Here is a 19116-nt window from a genome sequence, read left to right on the forward strand (position 1 = left end):
ATGTATGTCCGTATATGTGCATATTTATGTATGTATTTATTTACATGTGTATATATGTATGTATGCATGTGTATGTATGTATGTGCTCTGCCACTCTTGCACTCTATACCCTTTGCTTCTGGGGAGTTGGGGTGCATCTGTGAACCAGCACAAGGTATGTTAGATGGGGAGGTGCCTAGGGTATCTGAGGTGCTACAAGGTGAGGGAAGTGTCTGCTGTGGAATCTAGAGGAGGTCTTACTTTCTCCCTGGGGACAGTGAGAGAGTAGCTGGTAGAAAGTAAGCTGTGGGTTTTCCATTTCTCTGAAAGACATCTTGGTTCTGTGTACCTGTAAGTAAAGGACTTAAGTCCACAAGGGACTTGTTGTGACTCTTTCCTCCTTTTCTCCATCCCTCAGAACCCCAAATCCATTCCAAGAGTCCCCTCTAGCTCTCACATCCTCTGACCCAGCTCTTTTCTGGTGAGCCCAGGGGCCTGGCTGATCTGTCCAGTGAAAAAGGAGTGGGCTCAGTCCCAGGATGAGTAAAAGTTCTTATCCCACACTAAGCCCCAATCCTGGTCACACAGCAACACGAATCTGGAGACAGGCCACTCACTGTGCAGTCAGGACTGCCTCTGCCCTGGGACTCGGCTCCATCTTTCTAGCAGTGGTCTTGGCCTACGTCAGACACTCTACCAGAAAAGACCTGTTTAGGCCAGGCATGGTGGCACATGCCTTTAGTTCCAGCACTCAGGAGGCAGAGGTAGGTGGATCTCTGTGAGTTCAAGCCCCACCCCCCACCCCCCCCCCCGCCCCGGTCTACAAATCAAGTCCAGGACAGCCAGGGCTCTGTTACAAAGAGAAAGCCTGTCTCAAACAACCCCCCCCCCCCCAAAATAGACAAAAGAAAAGGCCTGCTCAGATACTAGACTGAGGCTCACTTGACCTGATGACACAGGAAACTCACAGCCACCCCCACACCCCCCACCCACACCCCCACCCAACATTTCCAGCCCAGGCATCACTAATTTTTGCAGCCGGTATGATAAATGGCATTGTCGGCAAAATGACATCTTTCTAATCTGCTGCAAGACAGATGGGTCCCTGTGCAGGCGCTCGCGCTCTCTCTCTCTCTCTCTCTCTCTCTCTCTCTCTCTCTCTCTCTCCCTCCCTCCCTCCCTCCCTCCCTCCCTGCTGAGAACCTGCCTAGGCCAGCCTGGCAGAGGTTTGGGGATAATGGGACAGACATGGACTCAGGGGCTGGGAAGAAGAGACTTCAGGGCTCTGAGACAGGTATGAACCCAGGTGGCTCCTACAAGCCTCCCTCCTAAACACTGCTGTGTCTCTTTTAATATTCCAACAGCGATCTCAGTTCCTTGCCTTCCATACTTAGGTGTATCCAATTCAGTTTTCATTTCAGCCAAAATCACAATGTTAACCCAGGTGTAGAGGCACACATCTGAAACTCTAGCATTTAGGAGACTGAGGCAGGAGGGTCACAAGGTCAAGACCAGCATGGGCTTCACAGCAAAACTCTGCCTTTTAAAAGAAAACAAAATCCTGGAGCTGGAAAGATGACTCAGTCAGTAAACTGCCTGGTATTAAGCCTGAGGTCTTGCATTTGATCCCCAGCGCCTATCAGGTATGGCGACCCACCCAGCCCTGAGGAGGAAACAGAAGAAGTGCCAGAGATTCCCTAGCTAAACAGTACGGTCAAACTGAAGCGCTTCCAGTTCACTAAGAAACCTGGTCTCCAAAGCTAATGTGGAGAGGAACTGAGGCAGACTCCCAGTGTTGACTGTGGTCTCCACATTCATACATATGCATGTGTACCCGTATGCACATGAACACCTAACAGGCACAGGAAGGTGGGTAGATCTCCGTGGGTTCAAGGCTAGCCTGGTCTACATAGTGAGTTCCAGGACAGCCAGGATTACAAAGAGAGACCTTGTCTCAAAATAACATAAAATAAAATAAAATAAAATAAAATAAGAGAGGGGACAAGCCATCAGATACTGGTTCTGGTTCTAAATGCCCCCCTCTGGCTGAACCAGGGAGGTCTGTGGTCGTAGTCCTTCCCTTCTCCTTTCTAGGTTCCTAGCCTCCTAGATCTGAGCCCCAGTAAACTGCAGATCAGGGCTCTCAACACCTTCCTGTGGTAGAGAGTGGGAGAGAGTGGCTCTAAGGATTGAGGTGAATTGGGGGTCTGGAGGGGAAGACTCAAGAGTCAAGAACTGGCAGGTGTCTGCTTGAAAGGCTCCAGCCTACAGGTACCTATCACCCAAAAGCCAGTAGAGCCAGGCCTGGCTTTGAAGACTGAGGTAGTGCTGCCCTCCCCTGGCCACACTGCCGCCCATCCTCTACCAGGCTGAGCTACTGAGATTAGGACCATAGCGAGTGACTCTCCAAAGATAGCATGTGACACTCAGACCCCCTCCCAGGAGCCCGCAGGTTGGCCACAACCTCCAGCATGGCCATTGCTAGCTGTCTTTCTCTAACTGCCCAAAGTCTTCAGGAATGTAGAGTCTTCACTGAGTGTAGTGTTATGCACTAATCCCACACTTGGAAGGCTAAAGAGAGCTTGGGTTACAAGACAAACAAACAAAACCACTGTCCCATCTAGCTAAAGCCCTCAGTGTACAGCCAGAGCTCAGTACAAGCAACGCCTCAGCTTGCACACTTTAGTCACCCTGTGTGCTGTCTCTCTACCTCTACCTGCTCCCAACAGTCTCCACGTGTCCGTTTGAGTTTTTTCCCAAACCAAGATGGTCCCTCCCATTTCTGCCATGTCCTGGCTCCTACCTTGGGAACTGGTTAGTCTGCATCTAACCAGGAACCAGAGATACAGCCCTAAAAATAGGGCCATCCCCAGTGTTGTTGGAAAGGGACTATGAGACCCAGAGATGAGCAGGGAAGGACCACACAGCTTGTCAGTGGCCACTCTCAGGTGGGCCTGTCCAGGGGCCCTGGAGGTCACACAGCAGCTTTCCCTAGTGACCAGCATGGAAACCCATGTATACCAGATAAATGTACCAAGGATCTCCAGGCCCCACCCAGAGCAAGGCCAAGAGGAAGCAGCTGAGAGTGTTTGCAAAACAAAGGAATGAATAAACGAAAATATTTATCCAGTGCCTCTGTGTGCTGGCCACTCAGCAGACACCAGCTCTGTTACAGGAATTCACGGTCAAGTTGCTCAATGTGATCTAGGAAAATAGCATCTGAGAGGCAGGAGGGGCATGCACTAGCAGGAGCCTCAGTCACAAATGTCCACAATCAATGGGCACAAGTGGGGTGAGTGTTTGATGCCCATGGTGAAGGCAGGGATGCGGGGCTTGTGCACAGTGACTGGCTGGATGTTGTGGGAGCCTGGGCCAGGCCGAAGTGTGTGGTCCAGAGGGTAGGCAAAGCGCTTGGCCATGCTAAACACGGGGCTGCGGTTCTGGTAGACAGACGGCTCAGGTCGCGTACGCATAGCAGGTCCAGGACCTCCTGCTATATTCTCCTTGTGGAACCAGTTCTTGTTTGTGGAAGCCAGACCATAGCAAGGGGCAGTTGAGAGGTTGGGGACGTTGGGCCCCAGAGAGGATGGCAGCTTGTACCGGTTAGGAGCCGGATTGGGGTCCATCACTCTATATGGACACCGATAGCCAAAAGAGTACTGGGGAGGCCTACGTTCCCCAGAGGGTTGGGTCTTCTGGAGGTTGTAGTAGCAAGAGGCTGGCGTACTAGTTATGCCTGAAAGTAAGGAAAGAGGAGAGAGCCTCACAGCTCCTAATACTAGCTGCTGGGTCACTAAGAGAGTTGAGTTCTTGCTCAGCTCTCGGGGCTTCAAACAGTGCAATAGCAGACCCAGGTTATTAGGATGACTTGGGGCTGTGGGCAGGGAAAGGACACCAAGGCAGTCCCCAGGATGATGACAATGTTGTAAAACAAAAGCCATCACTGTCATCGTAGCAATAATTCCTTGGCAGTCAACATGATGGCGTTGCCCCATGTCTCATGACAGCACCAGGAAATTTTCTTAGGTCACTAGCTATGTGAGCTCAACGTTACTACTTTGATAAGAGCCCTGTGACATCATAACACAATGTATACTATCCATGACTCCTGTGACTAGCAGTGACACATGCATGTTAATGGCAACATTGTGTCCATTTTCTCTTTTTAAAGACAAAGATACTATGTTTCCTTGGCTGGCCTGGGACAGGCTGTGTAGACCAGGCTACCCTACCTCTGCTTTCCAACTGCTTGGACATTTATATCTTAATGTGTATTGAGATGCCAATGCTCTCAGATATGCCCCTGCTTTGTCCCTTTCCAGATGCTAAGGATGGACACCCACACACACATCATCCTCCCAATGCCCACTTTCCCAGCCCATCTTACGTAGGTTGGGGATGCGCTCCTCCATGGGAACCTGGGGACAGGTAGATATTCCAAAACGAGTTACTTTGGGATCCAAAAAATAGCAAGGTCCAGGGCTGTTTTCGTCAGTGATCCCTGCAAGGGACAAAAAAGGGCTGGCTTGCCACAGCTGCCACCCCAGCAAGGACTCCCTTCAGATTCCTCTGGCTATTAGCTATCCATGGACTTTGATTTCCTTATTTGTAAAATGGGACCCTTTGTACAAGACTGCTGGAGGCCACAGGCAGTTCCACAGTGTGGTCAGTCTCCTACCGCAGACATATCCGGATTGGTGCCAAGGGCAGTGACAACCACTTCAGCTACTGTGAGTATTGAGAAAGGGCTCAGCCCCAGCCAAGAAACCTCTGCCAAAGGGATGTTAAGGCGGAGGGGGGCAGTCACCCTAGACCTCAGGGCCCCAAACACATGACCATATCCCTGCCCAACCTCTCATCTCACTGGGCTTGGCTGTCAGCCACAGGTCATCCTTGACTACTGCAAGCTTCCCTAGGAGAATATGTGGCACCAGGGCCCAAGAGCCCCAGGGAAAGAGATCCCTGCTCTGCCAGTGACAGGTCTAGGCTCCCACAGCTCCCTGGGGAGATCTGCCTGATCTACCTTCAGAGGTTGGGGATCCACTTAGGAAATCTTACTGGCTTCCTTCTGTCTCCATCTTCACCAGCCACAGCCCCCAGTGGCCTGTGGCAGCAATCTTGGACCCCTTAAGGGACAGACAGTGGGGACTGCTCACGTTTCTTAGTGTGCCGTGTATGCAGACTGAAGGCTGGCTCCTGGAACATGGAGATGTCATGGGCTATGTAGCCAGTACAAGATGGCCGCAGGTACTTGGCAGGCCCTGGACCTGTGAAGCCAGACAAGATAACCTTTAGCCTCAGCCCCCAGCCCACCATGAGAACACCGGGGGTTCACTCTGACTGAAGGCTTTCTACTTTCTACTTTCTACTTTCACCGTAGAAAGGCAACACTCACAGCCAATGGGGAACTTTGTCTGTATTAAGACTCAACGCTAATCGCTTGATATGGTAATTTCAGTTGAGCCTCTAGACAATCTTATTAAGACAGATATTCTCATCTCTTCCATCTAACAGATAACAACACTGAGGCGAAGAAGTAACCACTCCGTTCAGCCACAGTAACTGGCGGCGTGAGACTCAAGAGAACCCAAGCACTTCATCGCTCACCACTCGAAAACACTTCCCAAGAAATAATCAGTCAGTGACAACTTAGTGAGAATTCATTCCCCCAGTCTCCACTTGAAGGAAATAGGAACCACTAAAGGCAGGGCTGGTGAAGTAGCTGAGTGGTGGAGCCCTCACCTATCAACGTATGAGTCCCAGGGTTCAGTCCCTAGCACCCTGAAAAGTAAAAATCAAGCTAAAAGATCCCAATCCTTTCCCCTCAAAACATGCTGTATGCCCTCACCCCCAGTGTCCTAACCTTCTTCCAGCATCTCACAGAGCCGGTGGTTGGGCTTAGCTTGGAGGTTCAGGTGGCTTTAAGGCCTTGAGGAGTGTTTGCTGGGTTTTGCTGGAGGCAGGGCTGGCAGGCAAGGCTTTCAGCAGTAGTCTAGCAGTGTGGGCCCTAGGCTAGAGCTGCTCTCACCTTTGATTGTGGCCATGACAACAGGGGTCTGCTTGATTTCCTGCCATGAGGGTACCTCTTCCTCCTTCTCTGGGTGCTGTGCGTAGAACACATAGTTCCTGGCCCTCTCGAACTGTTTCATAGTGACAGCTGAGAGAAAACAGTAGCAGTTACAAGCAGTGCCTGAGAAGCCGGGAGCCAGCGCCCCTGCCCGGGCCCCTCTCTCCACTACCCACCCCGAGGCAGAGACACCAAAACAGCTGGGGTGGGGGCTGTGTGGGAAGATGCCCAGGCTCAGCAGCTGAAGCCACCCCAGAAGTGCAGCTAGCACGGTGGGGTGGGGGTGGGGGCCCAACGCCTGGAGTGAGGGATGACATCACATCACAGTAGAACTTGTACTGTGAGGCCCGGAGTGTTTATTTCCCCCGTTGCCGTGGTGCCTGAATTGTGGCATGGCAGTTCTCTCCTAAGAGCCCAGATACAGGAAAATTCAGCTTCATGTCATCTCATATATCCAACCAGGCTGAATGCCCTGGGCGTTCCCCAATACCCCCAGTCTGGGAAGGTAGTAGTGAGGGACACGGATTCTGAGCCAGCTACTCACCAGTAGGTATTTCATAATTGGGGACAGAAACAGAAAGGTTGAGTAGGTCCTGGGTGAAGGGTTCCTGCTCCTGCCCACTCCCACGGCTCCTGGGACCTTCTACCCCCTGTCCCTTCCACCTGTCTCCTCTAGACTCTGGATAATCCTCTCTTCTATCGGAGTCTACGTATTTAAGCTAACCTATTTCCCACTAAGGTGGAACTGTCTCACAGTCCCTTCCCAAACTCCTTTGCCAGGGAATGACATCTTTAAGGGTCCACACCTAGCTAAAGGAATAGTTACCTAATGGTGGCATTCCGCACACCGTGTGAGGGGCCAACAGAGGAAGGAAAAGGACTCGCACTGGAGTCCACAGCATGAGGTTCCCATGAATTTGTGGAGAGCACACCTCTGGGGGAGTATGTTAGGAAATACTGAACGCTGGAGGCTATGCAATCTCCATGTGATGGAGGGATGAGCCCCTAGGAAAATCCCAGAGACGTCTTCACCCCTAAGAGCTCAGGGGGATCCAGGACTCAGCCTTACATCCATCACTGGGATTAGATCTGAGCCAGGTTAAGAAAGGTCTCTATTGGGGGCTGGAGAGATGGTTCAGTGGTTAAGAGCACTGACTGTTCTTCCAGAGGTCCTGAGTTCAATTCCCAGCAACCACATGGTGGCTCACAACCATCTGTAATGGTATCTGATGCCGTCTTCTGGTGTGTCTGCCGACAGCGACAGTGTACTCATATAAATAATAAATAAATCTTTAAAAAAAAAAGAAAGATCTCTATCATGGGAACTAAACAGATTAATAGTAGTGGCCTTTAGATGGGATCTGTTACCACCCCAGTGTAGACAGAGACACAGCAGGGAGCAAGGACTTATCCTGAGCCCCCCAGCTTCATCAGTGACAAGAGGGGAACCAGGACACAAAATGCAGGAATCTCTTCAGGTCAGTCTCGATGCTCACAAAGTTGCCATTGTGGTGATGCTCTGAACTCATGTCAGGCGCCAAGCACAGCCATCATCAAAGCATGCTGGGAAATCGAGTCTCAGGACAGAAAGGCTCAGAACACAGCAGGCTCCCAGCCACCAGCAGCAGCCCCTCTGCTGGGGACCACATCTAGAGGCTATCTGCTCACCCCACCCTGTAAGCACTCCGGGCCACCCCCTCCCCTGCCTGGTGAAGTTCTCCCAGTGCTTCCTTCCCAGAAGTCTGTTCTGTTCCTGTCACATGCCCTCACACACAGCTGTCTTGGGGAAATGGGTTCCCACACCTTCACCCCAAGTTGCTCTCTTCTGTGGCATGCACTCTGCCTCTGATGGAGTCTGGGATCCCCTGAAGCAGGCCCTTGGTTTCCATTCATGACTCTTTAGAGTCCCCTCTTTGTCACACGGGTTCCAGTGACCAGAAGTAACTTGCGTCAGCTTCTCTGGGCCACCTGTTCCTCACAACCCAGTAGCGGCCCTGGTTTATGGCTACCTCTGCCTTTCTCCTAACTCCTACCATGACCTGGTAACTTTGGCCTGCCTAAGACCCACTTCTCAGTCAATGCCCAGTTCTTCCCATGCACAAAGACCTCTGCCACGCCCCTCCCAGGCCCTGTCCCCAGCAGTGGTTGGTCCTGGGCTTCTCATTGTCTTGCACAGCACCAACTGCCACCTCCCTCTAAACACAGCCTTCATTTCCCACTCCCTCGCAGTATTTATGCACCAGACTGATGAACCCGTACCTCCTCCTCCTCTTCCTACCTCCTACCTCTTCTTCCTCCTCCTCTTCCTACCTCCTACCTCTTCTTCCTCCTCCTCCTCTTCCTACTTCCTATCTCTTCTTCCTCTTCTTCCTCTTCCTCCTCTTCTTCCTCCTCCTCCTCCTCTTCTTCTTCCTCTACCTCCTCACCCTCAGGCCCTTCCTGCCTTCAGAGCTCTCAACCTTGGATTTGGCAACTTAAATGAGCCAGCTTGCTTCCTGTCCCCAGATATTGTCCCAGCATGCCTCACTCCCCTCCACAAGACTAGAGCTCCATCCAGTTCCTACCCACCTGCACCAAGAGAAAACAGAGACCGTGAAGTGCTGTAGCTGCAGTCCTGTCAGCGAGGCCTACCCACGTCCACTTCCCACTGGAAGCTACGGCTGCTCTTCCAATTTCCCTGTCATCAGTCACCTCTGATATCCAAGGTCCCTTCCATCTGTTAAAAACTCTGCCTCTGGGGCCTAAAGAGATGGTTCACTGGCTAAGAGCATTTGCAGTTCTTCCAGAGGGCTGGGGTTCGGCTCCCAGAAAGACGTCAGGTAGCTCACAACCACCCATAATTACAGTTCCAGGGGGGTCCAACACCCTCTTCTACCATCTAGGCCCTGCATGCATGTGGTGTGTATGTGTACATTCAAGCGTTCGCAGACATCCATAAAATGAATAAATAAAAACAACCCTGCCCCTGAGCCCACACGTGTCTCTGAACCTACCTGTCTGTCTCTGCCATTTCACAGACACATTGACTCAAAGGGTGTTTTCTCTGTGGTGGCCAGTCTGCCTCTCTCTCCTTGACTCACTGAAAGCTGGCTTTAGGCCCTTTGCTCCACCCAAGCTAAGCTGGACTAGATGCTCACAGACCTGCAGGCAGACACTGAACACAGTGGACTCTTAGCAACCTCTTCTGACTTGGCCTCTTGGTAGCACTGGACCATACTGGACCCACCACTCCTCCTGCTTCACACAGACCCTCTTCTAGCTCTAGGATGTTCTCCTGGTTTCTCTCCCCTGGTTTCGGCTGTCCCTTTACTTCTGGATCTTCTTCCTCACCCTGACCTTTCAGCATTGGCAAATGTTTACTAATCACAAAAATGGAGGACAGTAAGCTTGCTTGGAAGCAGTCTGGCAGGCTCACATCAGCCAGGTGATACACAAGACGAAGCTCAGTGGGTAAAGAGCATACGATGCAAGTGTGACGACTGAGCCCAGACTCCCAGGATCCTCATAAAAAGCTGGGTGAAGCAGTGTGTGCCTGTAATCCCAGCACTGGGGGCACGTGCCTGGCCCTTCAGCTGACCTAATCAGGGAGCTTCAGGTACAGGGAGAGACTTTGCCTAAGAAAAGAAAGTGGGGAGCAATGGAGAAAGCTCCCCAATGGTGGTGGACCTCTGGCTTCCAACAGATATGCATACATTGACATCTCACACAGAAGCTGATTATTATCATTTTAGTATTGTATGGGTGTGTGCATGCCACAGAGGGCAACTTTTAAGAGTGAGTGCTCTACTTCTATCATGAGATCCAAGGATTAAACTCAGATTGTGAAGTTAGTGAGTGCCTCTACCCACTAAACTATCTTGGCTTGCTGAGGAGATGTGGGGTACAGGTCTTAGCATGTAACAACCTCAGCTGTCCTAGAACTTACCATGCATACCAAGCTGGCCTCGAACTCCTCACCTCTACCTCTTTGTCACCGTGTGGTTGCTGGGAATTGAACTCAGACCTCTGGAAGAGCTGTCAGCGTTCTTAACCTCTGTGCCATCTCTCCAGCCCCTCCACAATATTTTTAAGTTAAAAACCAAAGCAAAGGCAAACAAAACAAAATCCCACCCAGGGAGACACTGGTGTGTTCTGGTACATCAGGACCCCACCACGCCACTCTGTTGTTTCCCAAAGATGTAAAATCTGACCACAAGAACACCAGACAATCTGGGGTCAAGACCCATCCACAAGGTACCTGGCCCTGACTCAAACAAACAAACAAACAAACAAACAAAACAAAAAAACTGCCAGCATCACAGAAAACAAAGAAATCCTGAAGAACTGTGTCAGATTTGTAAAAACTCAAAAACCCAGACAGCTCACTGAAACATGCAAGGCAGGACTTGCTTTTTTTCTTAACTTTATTCTCATTTCATATGCATTGGTATTTGACTTAAATGTATGTGTGTGAGGGTGTCAGATCCTTTGAAACTGGAGTTATAGGCAGGTGCTGGGAATTGAACCAGGTTCCTCTGGAAGAGCAGCTGGTACACTTAGCCACTGAGCCATTGTTCCGGCCTGGCTTGCTTTTGATATTGTTAGAAAAATCGGCCGAAGCAGAAATAAGTCTATTGCTTATTTCGAAATGTAGCCAAATTTATTTCCTGGTTAATCGTTGCACTTCTAAAAGGGAAGGTTTTGGTTTAGGAAGCAAAGATAGATGAGATAGATAGATAGATAGATAGATAGATAGATAGATAGATAGATGGATGGATGCATACATACATACATAATATGTATAGATAAAAATAAAAAGCATCTGCCTTTACTCCCAACACTTACGAGGCAGAATTCTGAGTTTGAAGCCAGACTGGAGTAAACTAATATATAGAGTAGACCAGAATAATTAGGGCTACATAGAGACCCTGTGTAAAAACAAAGGCGTGGAAAATATTAACACTCGAGAAATGTAGGTGAAGGGTATATAAAAACTATTTGCAATAATCTTGCCACTTCTATGTAAGTCTAAAACTATGTGCAGTAAAAATAAATCAAAAGGAAACATATTAATCTGGGACGATGGCTCAGCAAGAAAAGAGCTTTGTTGCAAAGACCCAAGTTGGAATATTCAGAACCCACATAAAGCCAGGCTCAGTAGCGTGTGTTTTCAATCCTTGACTCCCACAGCACCATGGGATAACGAGACAGGAGAGTCACGGGAAGCAGGTAGCCAACTAGCCTGACAGATAGAGCAGCAAACCAGACCCTGCCTCAAACAAGGGGGGAAGCAAGAACTGGACGGACGGACAGACACACACACACACACACACGCACAGGCACACACGAGAGGGGGGGACTTTAAAAACAAAGCTGTCAGCACTGGTGTCTGCAGACTCAGACCTGGATCTTTGTCTCTCTTATGTCGCTCTACACCTGCTCAAGGCAGTCCCTCTCCTCTTGTAGCTTTAATTTCATTAATCAACAATTCCTCAGCATTGCTCAGTTCTTCCTACTTTCCCAGCAGTGTTAGGCTCATGCCTACACCTTGTCATTTGGAGTTCGCATGCGCTACAAAATCAACATGCCCAGGTCACTCTATGGTTAAGGATGACCTTGCACTTCTGATCCTCATGTCTCCACCTCCCAAGTGCTCAAGTTTAGAGTGTGGGCACCACTATGCCTGATTTTGTTCAGTTCATCTGATCAAACCTAGGACTTCATACATGCTCAACAAGCCTTCTACCACCTGGGCTACATCCCTAACCTCCAAAGACTTCTTGTGAAATGTCCCCAGCCCAAGTCCATCTCAATGTGTCATTCCCACCCCCATCCATCTCAGTGCCTGAGCCTTGGGCTTGTCCAGCACACCTTTTTGTCCTTTCTGCCCAACCAATTACCAACTCACTTTAGGGAGCTTATAAATCCCAAAATTCTGACTCCTATAATTAATCAGTCACCTTAGTATCCCCAGTGCCCGCTTCTGGCATAGTGCCTGGCACCTGGCCTACATTTAAGAACTATTTCTTGAGAGGTGGGAGATAAACCTGTTAATAAACCGCCTGCTGTTCAGTCATGATTACCTGAGTTCAGATCCCCAGAACCTGGTAGAAGCCAGGCCCAATTACTAAGCTGTATAACTTCAGTACTGAGAGGCAGGGACTAAGGACAGAGAAAGGCAGATCTTTGGAACTCTTGTCAGGTCATTCTATCCAGATCAGGTCCAGTGGCTGACCCTGTGTTAGAGTTAAGGTGGAGTGACTGGAGAAATGGCTAAAGAGTTAAGCACTTCCATAAGAGCTGTGTTCTGAAGGTAGCACTCACGTCATTGGTTCACAGCTGCCTGTAACTACAAGCAGCAGCAGATCTGACATCCCCATCTGACCTCTGTCAACACCTTCACACATGCGGCATACATTCACACAAATAATGAGAGGGAGAAACAAACCTAAGCAGAAGGGCTGCCCAGACAACTCAGTGGGGAAAGACACTTACCACTAATTTGAACCCTGAGACCCAAGACACAAGTGGTAGGAGAGAAACTATTACTGAAAGTGGTCCTCTGGCCTCCACTCATGTACTGTACATGTAACATGTATTCATGAGCGTGTACACACACACACACACACACACACACACACACACACGCATGCATGCACGCACGCACACGCACACGCACACATTAAAAATAAAAAGGACTGCTGGGCAGTGGTAGCACATGCCTTTAACCCCAATATTTGGAAGGCAGAGGCAGGTGGATCTCTATGACTTCAAGGCCAGCCTGGTCTACAGAGCGAGTTTCAGGACAGCTGAAGCTGTCAGAGAAACCCTGTCTCAAAGAACAAAACAAACAAAGGTGGACAGCAATTAAGTAAGACACCTGATGTTGAACTCTGACCTCATGATGCATGTGCACAGATGCACACACATACATGTTCCCACATATGCACTCACATGAACACATGAATAAACAATGTAGAAACATACACTAGGAGAAAAACCATTTTGGGAGGCTGAGGGTGCAGCTCCGGAGTGGTAGGGCGCCTAGCTTGGGTGAGACCTGAGTTTAACTCTCAGCACAGGGGATGGAGAAATGCAGCTCGAGTAGTTAATTCACTGGCCCACTGGTTGATCAAAGAAATGCCACTCAGTCAGCAGGAGCAGGGCATCTTTTCCGGGTGCAAACACAGGCCTATCCCACTCACTGGTCTATCCTTGGCAGGCAGCTGTGCAGTATTATACCCATTATCCTCTAGTGTCAAGACACAAGCAACTTACTACAGCAATCTCCTGTCTCACACAGTGCCTGGACTGTTGGGAGAGATCTGGCTTGAGGTTCAGGTTCTAGAGCTCTGGGAGGTGGCAGTCAGAATGGTGGTAGGGCCTGCAGTCATCAGAAAGCACGTTTGGAGCTGGCAGCCACACCCAAAGATGGCTCATTCTCATAAGAGGTGAGGTGGTGCTGGCTGTCAGGGAAAGGCCTCAGCCCCGCCCCACACGGGCCTTCCACAGGCTGCCTAACTGTCCTTACTCATGGGATGAGTAGCTCATCCACTCATAGCAAAGGAACAGAGGTAGCAAAGCCAAAGCCACAGCGCCTCCTTTCTGCCCTGCCTTCTTAGGGCAGCTCTGTTTGTCCAGGGCAGGGACTGCTCCAGATGGGGACTGCTGAGGGCATCTTACACACTGGCTACTCTGAGGTTGTGTGTGTACAAATTATATGATTGTATGTGTGTGTGTGTCTGCCTATAAGACAGAGGTTAAGGTAAGATGCCTTCCTCTATTGCTTTTGAACTTACTCTTTTTAAAGCTTTATCTTATTTTTAATCCTGTATATATGTTTGTCTTTGCGGCTCTATGCCATGTATGCAGAAGTGCCCCAGGAGGTGAAGGTCCAGGCGGTTTATAAGCTGCCTGATGTGGGTCCTGGGAATTGAACTCAGGTCCTCTGGAAGAGTAATGCACATTCTTACCCACTGAGCCATCTCTCCAAGCCCACTCCACCTTATCTCCTAGTGTGTGTGTGTGTGTGTGTGTGTGTGTGTGTGTGTGTGTGTGTGTGTGTTTTGAGACAAGGTCTCTCATTGAATCTAGAGCTCATAGTTTTAAGACAAACTGGCTAGCCAGCAAACTTCCGGAAATCTACCTATCTCTACTTATAAGAACTGAGATCACAGGCAAGGCCATGCTTAGCTTTTTACATGTGTGCTGGGGATACAAAATCAGATCCTCATACCTGTACTCAACCATCTCAGCCCCATCGTGAAGCATTTCACTCTACAAGGGCAAGTGGTCAATAGACCAGGGATGGCTGCCACCAAGCTGTGCATGCTCCTATAGACCACATACTCCTCAAGTCCCACCAGCTTGCTCTGAGGCCTTCTCCTAAAGGGCATCCTGAGAGTCCTAAACAAAAAGTGAGACCCCGGCAGAACCTCCAGGCTCTGCCCTTCAGCTTACAAAGCCTCAGTATCTCTGTTGGAGGCCATCATCTGGTACCATGGTGGCTCTGCGCAGATGAGGGAAACATACAGATAGGTGGCATGACTCATTTGAGGCACACAGAAAAGGCTTGGCAAGACCCAGCTCCTGGCTCCTTACCCCACATTCTTTCCATTTCCCTACCCAGATCGCCAGCTCAGATCCACCTCTAAAACCCATTGCAAGCCTTGGTCCTAGGCCCAAGCAGGTATTTCTCATCCTTCCCGGAACCAAAAGAGCCCCTCAAAGGTGCTCAACCCATGTCAGACCCTGAGTGAGTACACTCGCAGGTTTTCCACCAAGCTGGGGCCCATTCAGTCCCCCCTCCCAAGGCTTGTCTCTGCAGGCTTCCAATGTCCATTAGGACAGCATAGCAAGGGTTAACAGCATGAACTAATATTTAGAAATAGCATATCCCAAAGGGAGTCAGCTGTGGCCAGCTGGTCACAGCCACTGAAGCCACAAGCCTTTGTGGACACGATGTGGCAGGGGAGAGCCTATTCTGGGGAACCTGAGAAGCCCCAAGAAGGTAACCCACCCCTGCACCCATGCCATCCACCCAGTATGGCATAGGCATGCCCTAGAACCCATCAGGGCTAGATAGGCAAAGCTCCCCACGGGCCTCCCATTCACAGCCTTGCTCCCAAACCAGCAAAGACAACTTCTCAGCTCCTGAATTGTGTAATTGTTGGGACTAGCTGCTCCTGTCCGCCTGAGCCTGGCTGCCTGCACTTGGAGGAGCCCCACCGGCTCCTGGGCCAAGAAGCTGGAGCAAGACTGCTCCTAGCAGAAGCTTAGCCTGAGGCCACTGCAGAGGAGTTTCTGATTATGAGATTGTAGAATCGAGGAACCAGTGCCTAAAGCCATGTCCCCTTGCACAGGGTAGTCTGCATTCTGTGTCCTTTATGGCAAAGGACCAATTCCCTGAGGGCAGGTTCCAAGCAGTTGAACAACAGCACTCAGACACCACCCCTTTGAGGGCAGAAGCCCATGCCATTTACCAGCAGGCTGGCTTTGGCCGCAGGCTCCTCGGGTGGAGCCAGTCAGTCAGAGTGCAAAACACCCAGGCTGAGGGCAGGGCGGGGCTGCTACTGCCAAAGCGGGCATGCTTAGTCTCAGATGCACTGGGGCCAGGGGCTGTTAAAAGTATCCAGAAGAGCCAACCTGCACAGCTACACACTGTTGGGAAAGTAGACACTGTTAGGCGGTCTGTTGTCTCGTTCCCCTGAGTACTTGGGGGAAACTGAGGCCTCACATACTCTAGGTCGTTGAAGCTTCAGAGGATTTGCAATCCTCTGATTTATAGGTGGGAATATTCAGAGTCATCATCTTTCCTTGTCCTGCGGAGCGGTGTCAGTCTACAGGGTGGGGAGAGCACTGAGTTGAACCCCCCCCCAACCCCTGGTTTAGCTAGGGAAATGATTCCATAGCGTCTGCAGAAGAAAAGTACCTGTCAAGGAAAGCAGGCAGCAAGGGCTTCCTGAGGGGAGGTAAAACATGACCAGGGAGATAGGGCACCGGAGTAGTCACTGTGTCTGGTCAACCCAAGTCAAGGAAAATCATGGCAAAGGTTAGCAGGCAGAAGGGAGGCGAGAGTCAACCCTGAGGTTGATGCCAGGGAGGTTTGGGTCAGCTCTGCTCATGACAGGCATGCCCAAGAGGCTGGGGTGAGGGCAACTGAGGAGCTGGCACTGCCCCACCCAACAGCACGTTCTGAGTCAGTAGGAGGTGACTATTCTAAGGCTACATGGGGCCTCAAACTCATATCTCTGCTGAGCTTCGGTCCAGGGTTCAAGCCTCACGCTAAAGACTAACAGAGGCCAAGCATGCGTATCCAGAGCCCTGCAGGATTGAGAGCCTCAGTTTTCTATCTGGTCTGGGGACATGTTTATTGCTTAGGTGAATGGTTCTTATTTTTAATCTCTCTCTCTCTCTCTCTCTCTCTCTCTCTCTCTCTCTCTCTTCTCTCTCTCTCTCTCTGTCTCTCAGTAACTAACTTTATAGTTGAAAATGACCTTGAATTTCTGTTCTCTTGCCTCTACCTTCTGAGTGTTAGGATTGAAATCTATGTAGCTTTGTCCAGTTTTTGTCCTTGGGGAAGGGGGGTTGTTTTGTTGTGTTTTTTCATTGTTTTTAAAGATTTGTTTTAGGGGGGCTGGGATGGCTCAGCCTTAGGAGCACCGGCTGCTCTTCCAGAGGTCCTGATTCAATTCCTACATGGTGGCTCACAGCCATCTGAATTGGGATCTGATGCCCTCTTCTGGTGTGCATGAAGGTGGCACACTCATATACACAAATAATAAACCTTTTTTTTAAAAAAATAAGATTCGTTTTAATTGAATTTGATTCTGTGTGTGCTTATGTGACCATATGGCATATGTACAGGTGCCTACGGAAGATATGAGAGCATGTCGGAGCCCCCGGAACTGGAGCTACAGTTAGTCATTGAGTCCCTCAATGTGGGCGCTGGGAACCAAACTCAGGTCCTCTGCAAAAGCAGTAAGCACTGTTCACTGCTGACCTCTTCACCCCACACCCAGGTTTTATGCAGTGCTTCGAGCAAACCCAGGGCTTTGTGATGCTCACCAGGCACTCTATCTCACCAGGCACTCTACCCACTGAGCTACATTCCCATCCTCCCCTAACCCTTCCCCAGCCCCAGTGCTAGAGAGCGAATCCGGGGCCCTGTGCATGCTAGGCAAGTGTTCTGCCGCCTAGGTACTCCCCCTGGTAAATGTTTTACAAACCCCGGAGAGATGCACAAGCTGGGTCATGAACGAAGTGCTGGTTGTATTTTTCTAGGTCTGTTTCTCACCCCCACCAGCAACAAGGCTGGGAGGCTCTGAGCTCATCCTGTCTTAAATCTCAGCTGTGGGCTGGGCTGCAGCTACTAGTCTGGAGGCACCTCAGACAGAGAAACGATTCCTGGGGGGGTGGGGAGCAAATACATCCATGGGTAGGGAGCAAGCGAGATGCGAGAAGACAGGCGGTATAGGATGGTGCACATCTCCACTCTAGTTCCCAATTCATAAAAAGACAAACAATTCCCCTCCCTCTCATTCTTAAAGAGAGAACTCTTCTCCCCAACCTTCCAAGAAGCTTCCCCTCCTAAACCCTGGATCCATATTTGGACGGTAATTGGCCCTTAATGAGGACAAAGTGTTGTGCTGACTCAGAGGAAGGAGAACAAGAAACAAGGCATGAGCTCGTTGCATCAGGTTACCTAGGGTGCCTGGATAGTCCCTAAGTCTAAGTCCCTGTGGAAGAGCAACAATCGGCTTCCCAGTCAACCTGAACAGGTACTCATTGAATACCTACTGTACGTAACTGCCTATGGAGGGGAAAGTCGAAGGTTCACAGAAGACCCTCCATCAAGGGGAGGACGTGAGGTAGTTTATACAAACCGTGAAGTACTGAGATGTATGAAACGAGAGGGGAAGAAAAAAAGATGATATGTGTTAAACACCTACTGTGTGCCAGACCCTGGGGGTAGGCCTTTGAGACATACTAAAACACTTACTGCTTATAAATTCAAACTTGTGAACGAGGAAATGGAACACAGGAGAAGGGCCTAGCTAAAGGCCAGACAGTCAAATAAGAGAGTTGGGATCAAGAACGCCATCAGACCAGGCATGGCAGTAGGAGCGCAGAGCTTGGGCTCCAGGATTTGGCTTGCCCTCGCCTGGATCAACTTGCTTGGGCCCTTTAATCTCTCTCAGCCTCCGTCTCTCTATCCAAATGGGGTATCAAAAGTCATGAGATGTTGTACTTGAGGTGTGACTGTTGCTGCTCAGGGGTAAGGGTCGGAAAGAGGGTGCCCGTGGAGTGTGGGGACAGCAGGGAACTCCGTGGAGGGATGCATATAAGAGAAGACAGGAACAGGGGTGTTCCCCTGTCCATCCCCTGGAAAAACCCAGGCCAGGTCCCACTGCAGCTGGGACTGGCCAAACACAGGCACTGGGAAAGGCTACAATAACTGCTTTTTCCAACTCCTGGTTGGGACTAGGCAGGCTCTTGCCTGGGAAGGAGCCAGGAGGAGAAGGCCCCAGCCTGAAGCTGTTAGGTAGGAGCTAAATCCAGGGCCAGATTTCCAGGAGGCAGTGGGGCAAGTGCAAACACCAAGATTTTTGGGTCAGGAGGCCGGGACCCTGGCAGGAAATGGCCAGGCACGTACCTTTGACCTTGGATTCTGAGCTGGGCTCCTCCTCCACAAAATGAAGGGGAGGCTGTTTAGTGCCCCCCACCTTGCAGGGTTGTTTTGAAGCATATGTTACCACAGGGCTGAGCTTCTGCGCCACAAGATCCAAACCTATTGTCTTTACAGGCAGAGGATGTACAGTCTGTGGAAAGAGAAGAGCAAACCCAGAGCCCTGCCTAGTGGTCTGCTCCACTATAGTCCTCAGGGACCTGTGACCTTGAAGGCACCTAAACCCCTACATTCCCGCAAGGGCAAAAGAGGACTGGCAGCTCGCACTTTTATGTCCCATTCTCAAGCGATCCTGTCCACAGTGCTCTGGGGGGTCCAAAGGCTTAGAGACATTGCCCCAAATCTTTAAAATGGGACATTGGGCTGCCTGACATGAAGGTCCTTCAACCCCAACCAGTAGCAA

General features: G+C 50.3%; 1 protein-coding gene across 7 annotated transcripts in view; it reads right to left on the reverse strand.

The window, feature by feature from the left end:
* Window positions 1-3084: 3084 nt before the first annotated feature.
* Cimap1c (ciliary microtubule associated protein 1C) overlaps window positions 3085-19116 on the reverse strand; it is a 32260-nt gene continuing 16228 nt past the window's right edge. For 3 of the 7 annotated variants that reach the window (XM_039081470.2, XM_039081471.2, XM_017595651.3), the window contains exons 2-5: window positions 6008-6136; window positions 5136-5246; window positions 4367-4480; window positions 3085-3715 (exon numbers count right to left, since the gene is read on the reverse strand). In XM_039081470.2, coding sequence (XP_038937398.1) covers window positions 3234-3715; window positions 4367-4480; window positions 5136-5246; window positions 6008-6136 — 836 coding nt within the window. In that variant the 3' untranslated portion in view covers window positions 3085-3233. Of the gene's footprint in view, window positions 3716-4366; window positions 4481-5037; window positions 5247-6007; window positions 6137-6222; window positions 6381-18680; window positions 18831-19116 lie in introns of those variants that run through there. The other 4 variants (XM_063265476.1, XM_006243122.4, NM_001108151.1 and 1 more) reach the window with 4 other exon arrangements.

The sequence above is a fragment of the Rattus norvegicus genome, chromosome 8 (assembly GCF_036323735.1).
Source record: "Rattus norvegicus strain BN/NHsdMcwi chromosome 8, GRCr8, whole genome shotgun sequence".
NCBI classification, from domain to species: domain Eukaryota; kingdom Metazoa; phylum Chordata; class Mammalia; order Rodentia; family Muridae; genus Rattus; species Rattus norvegicus.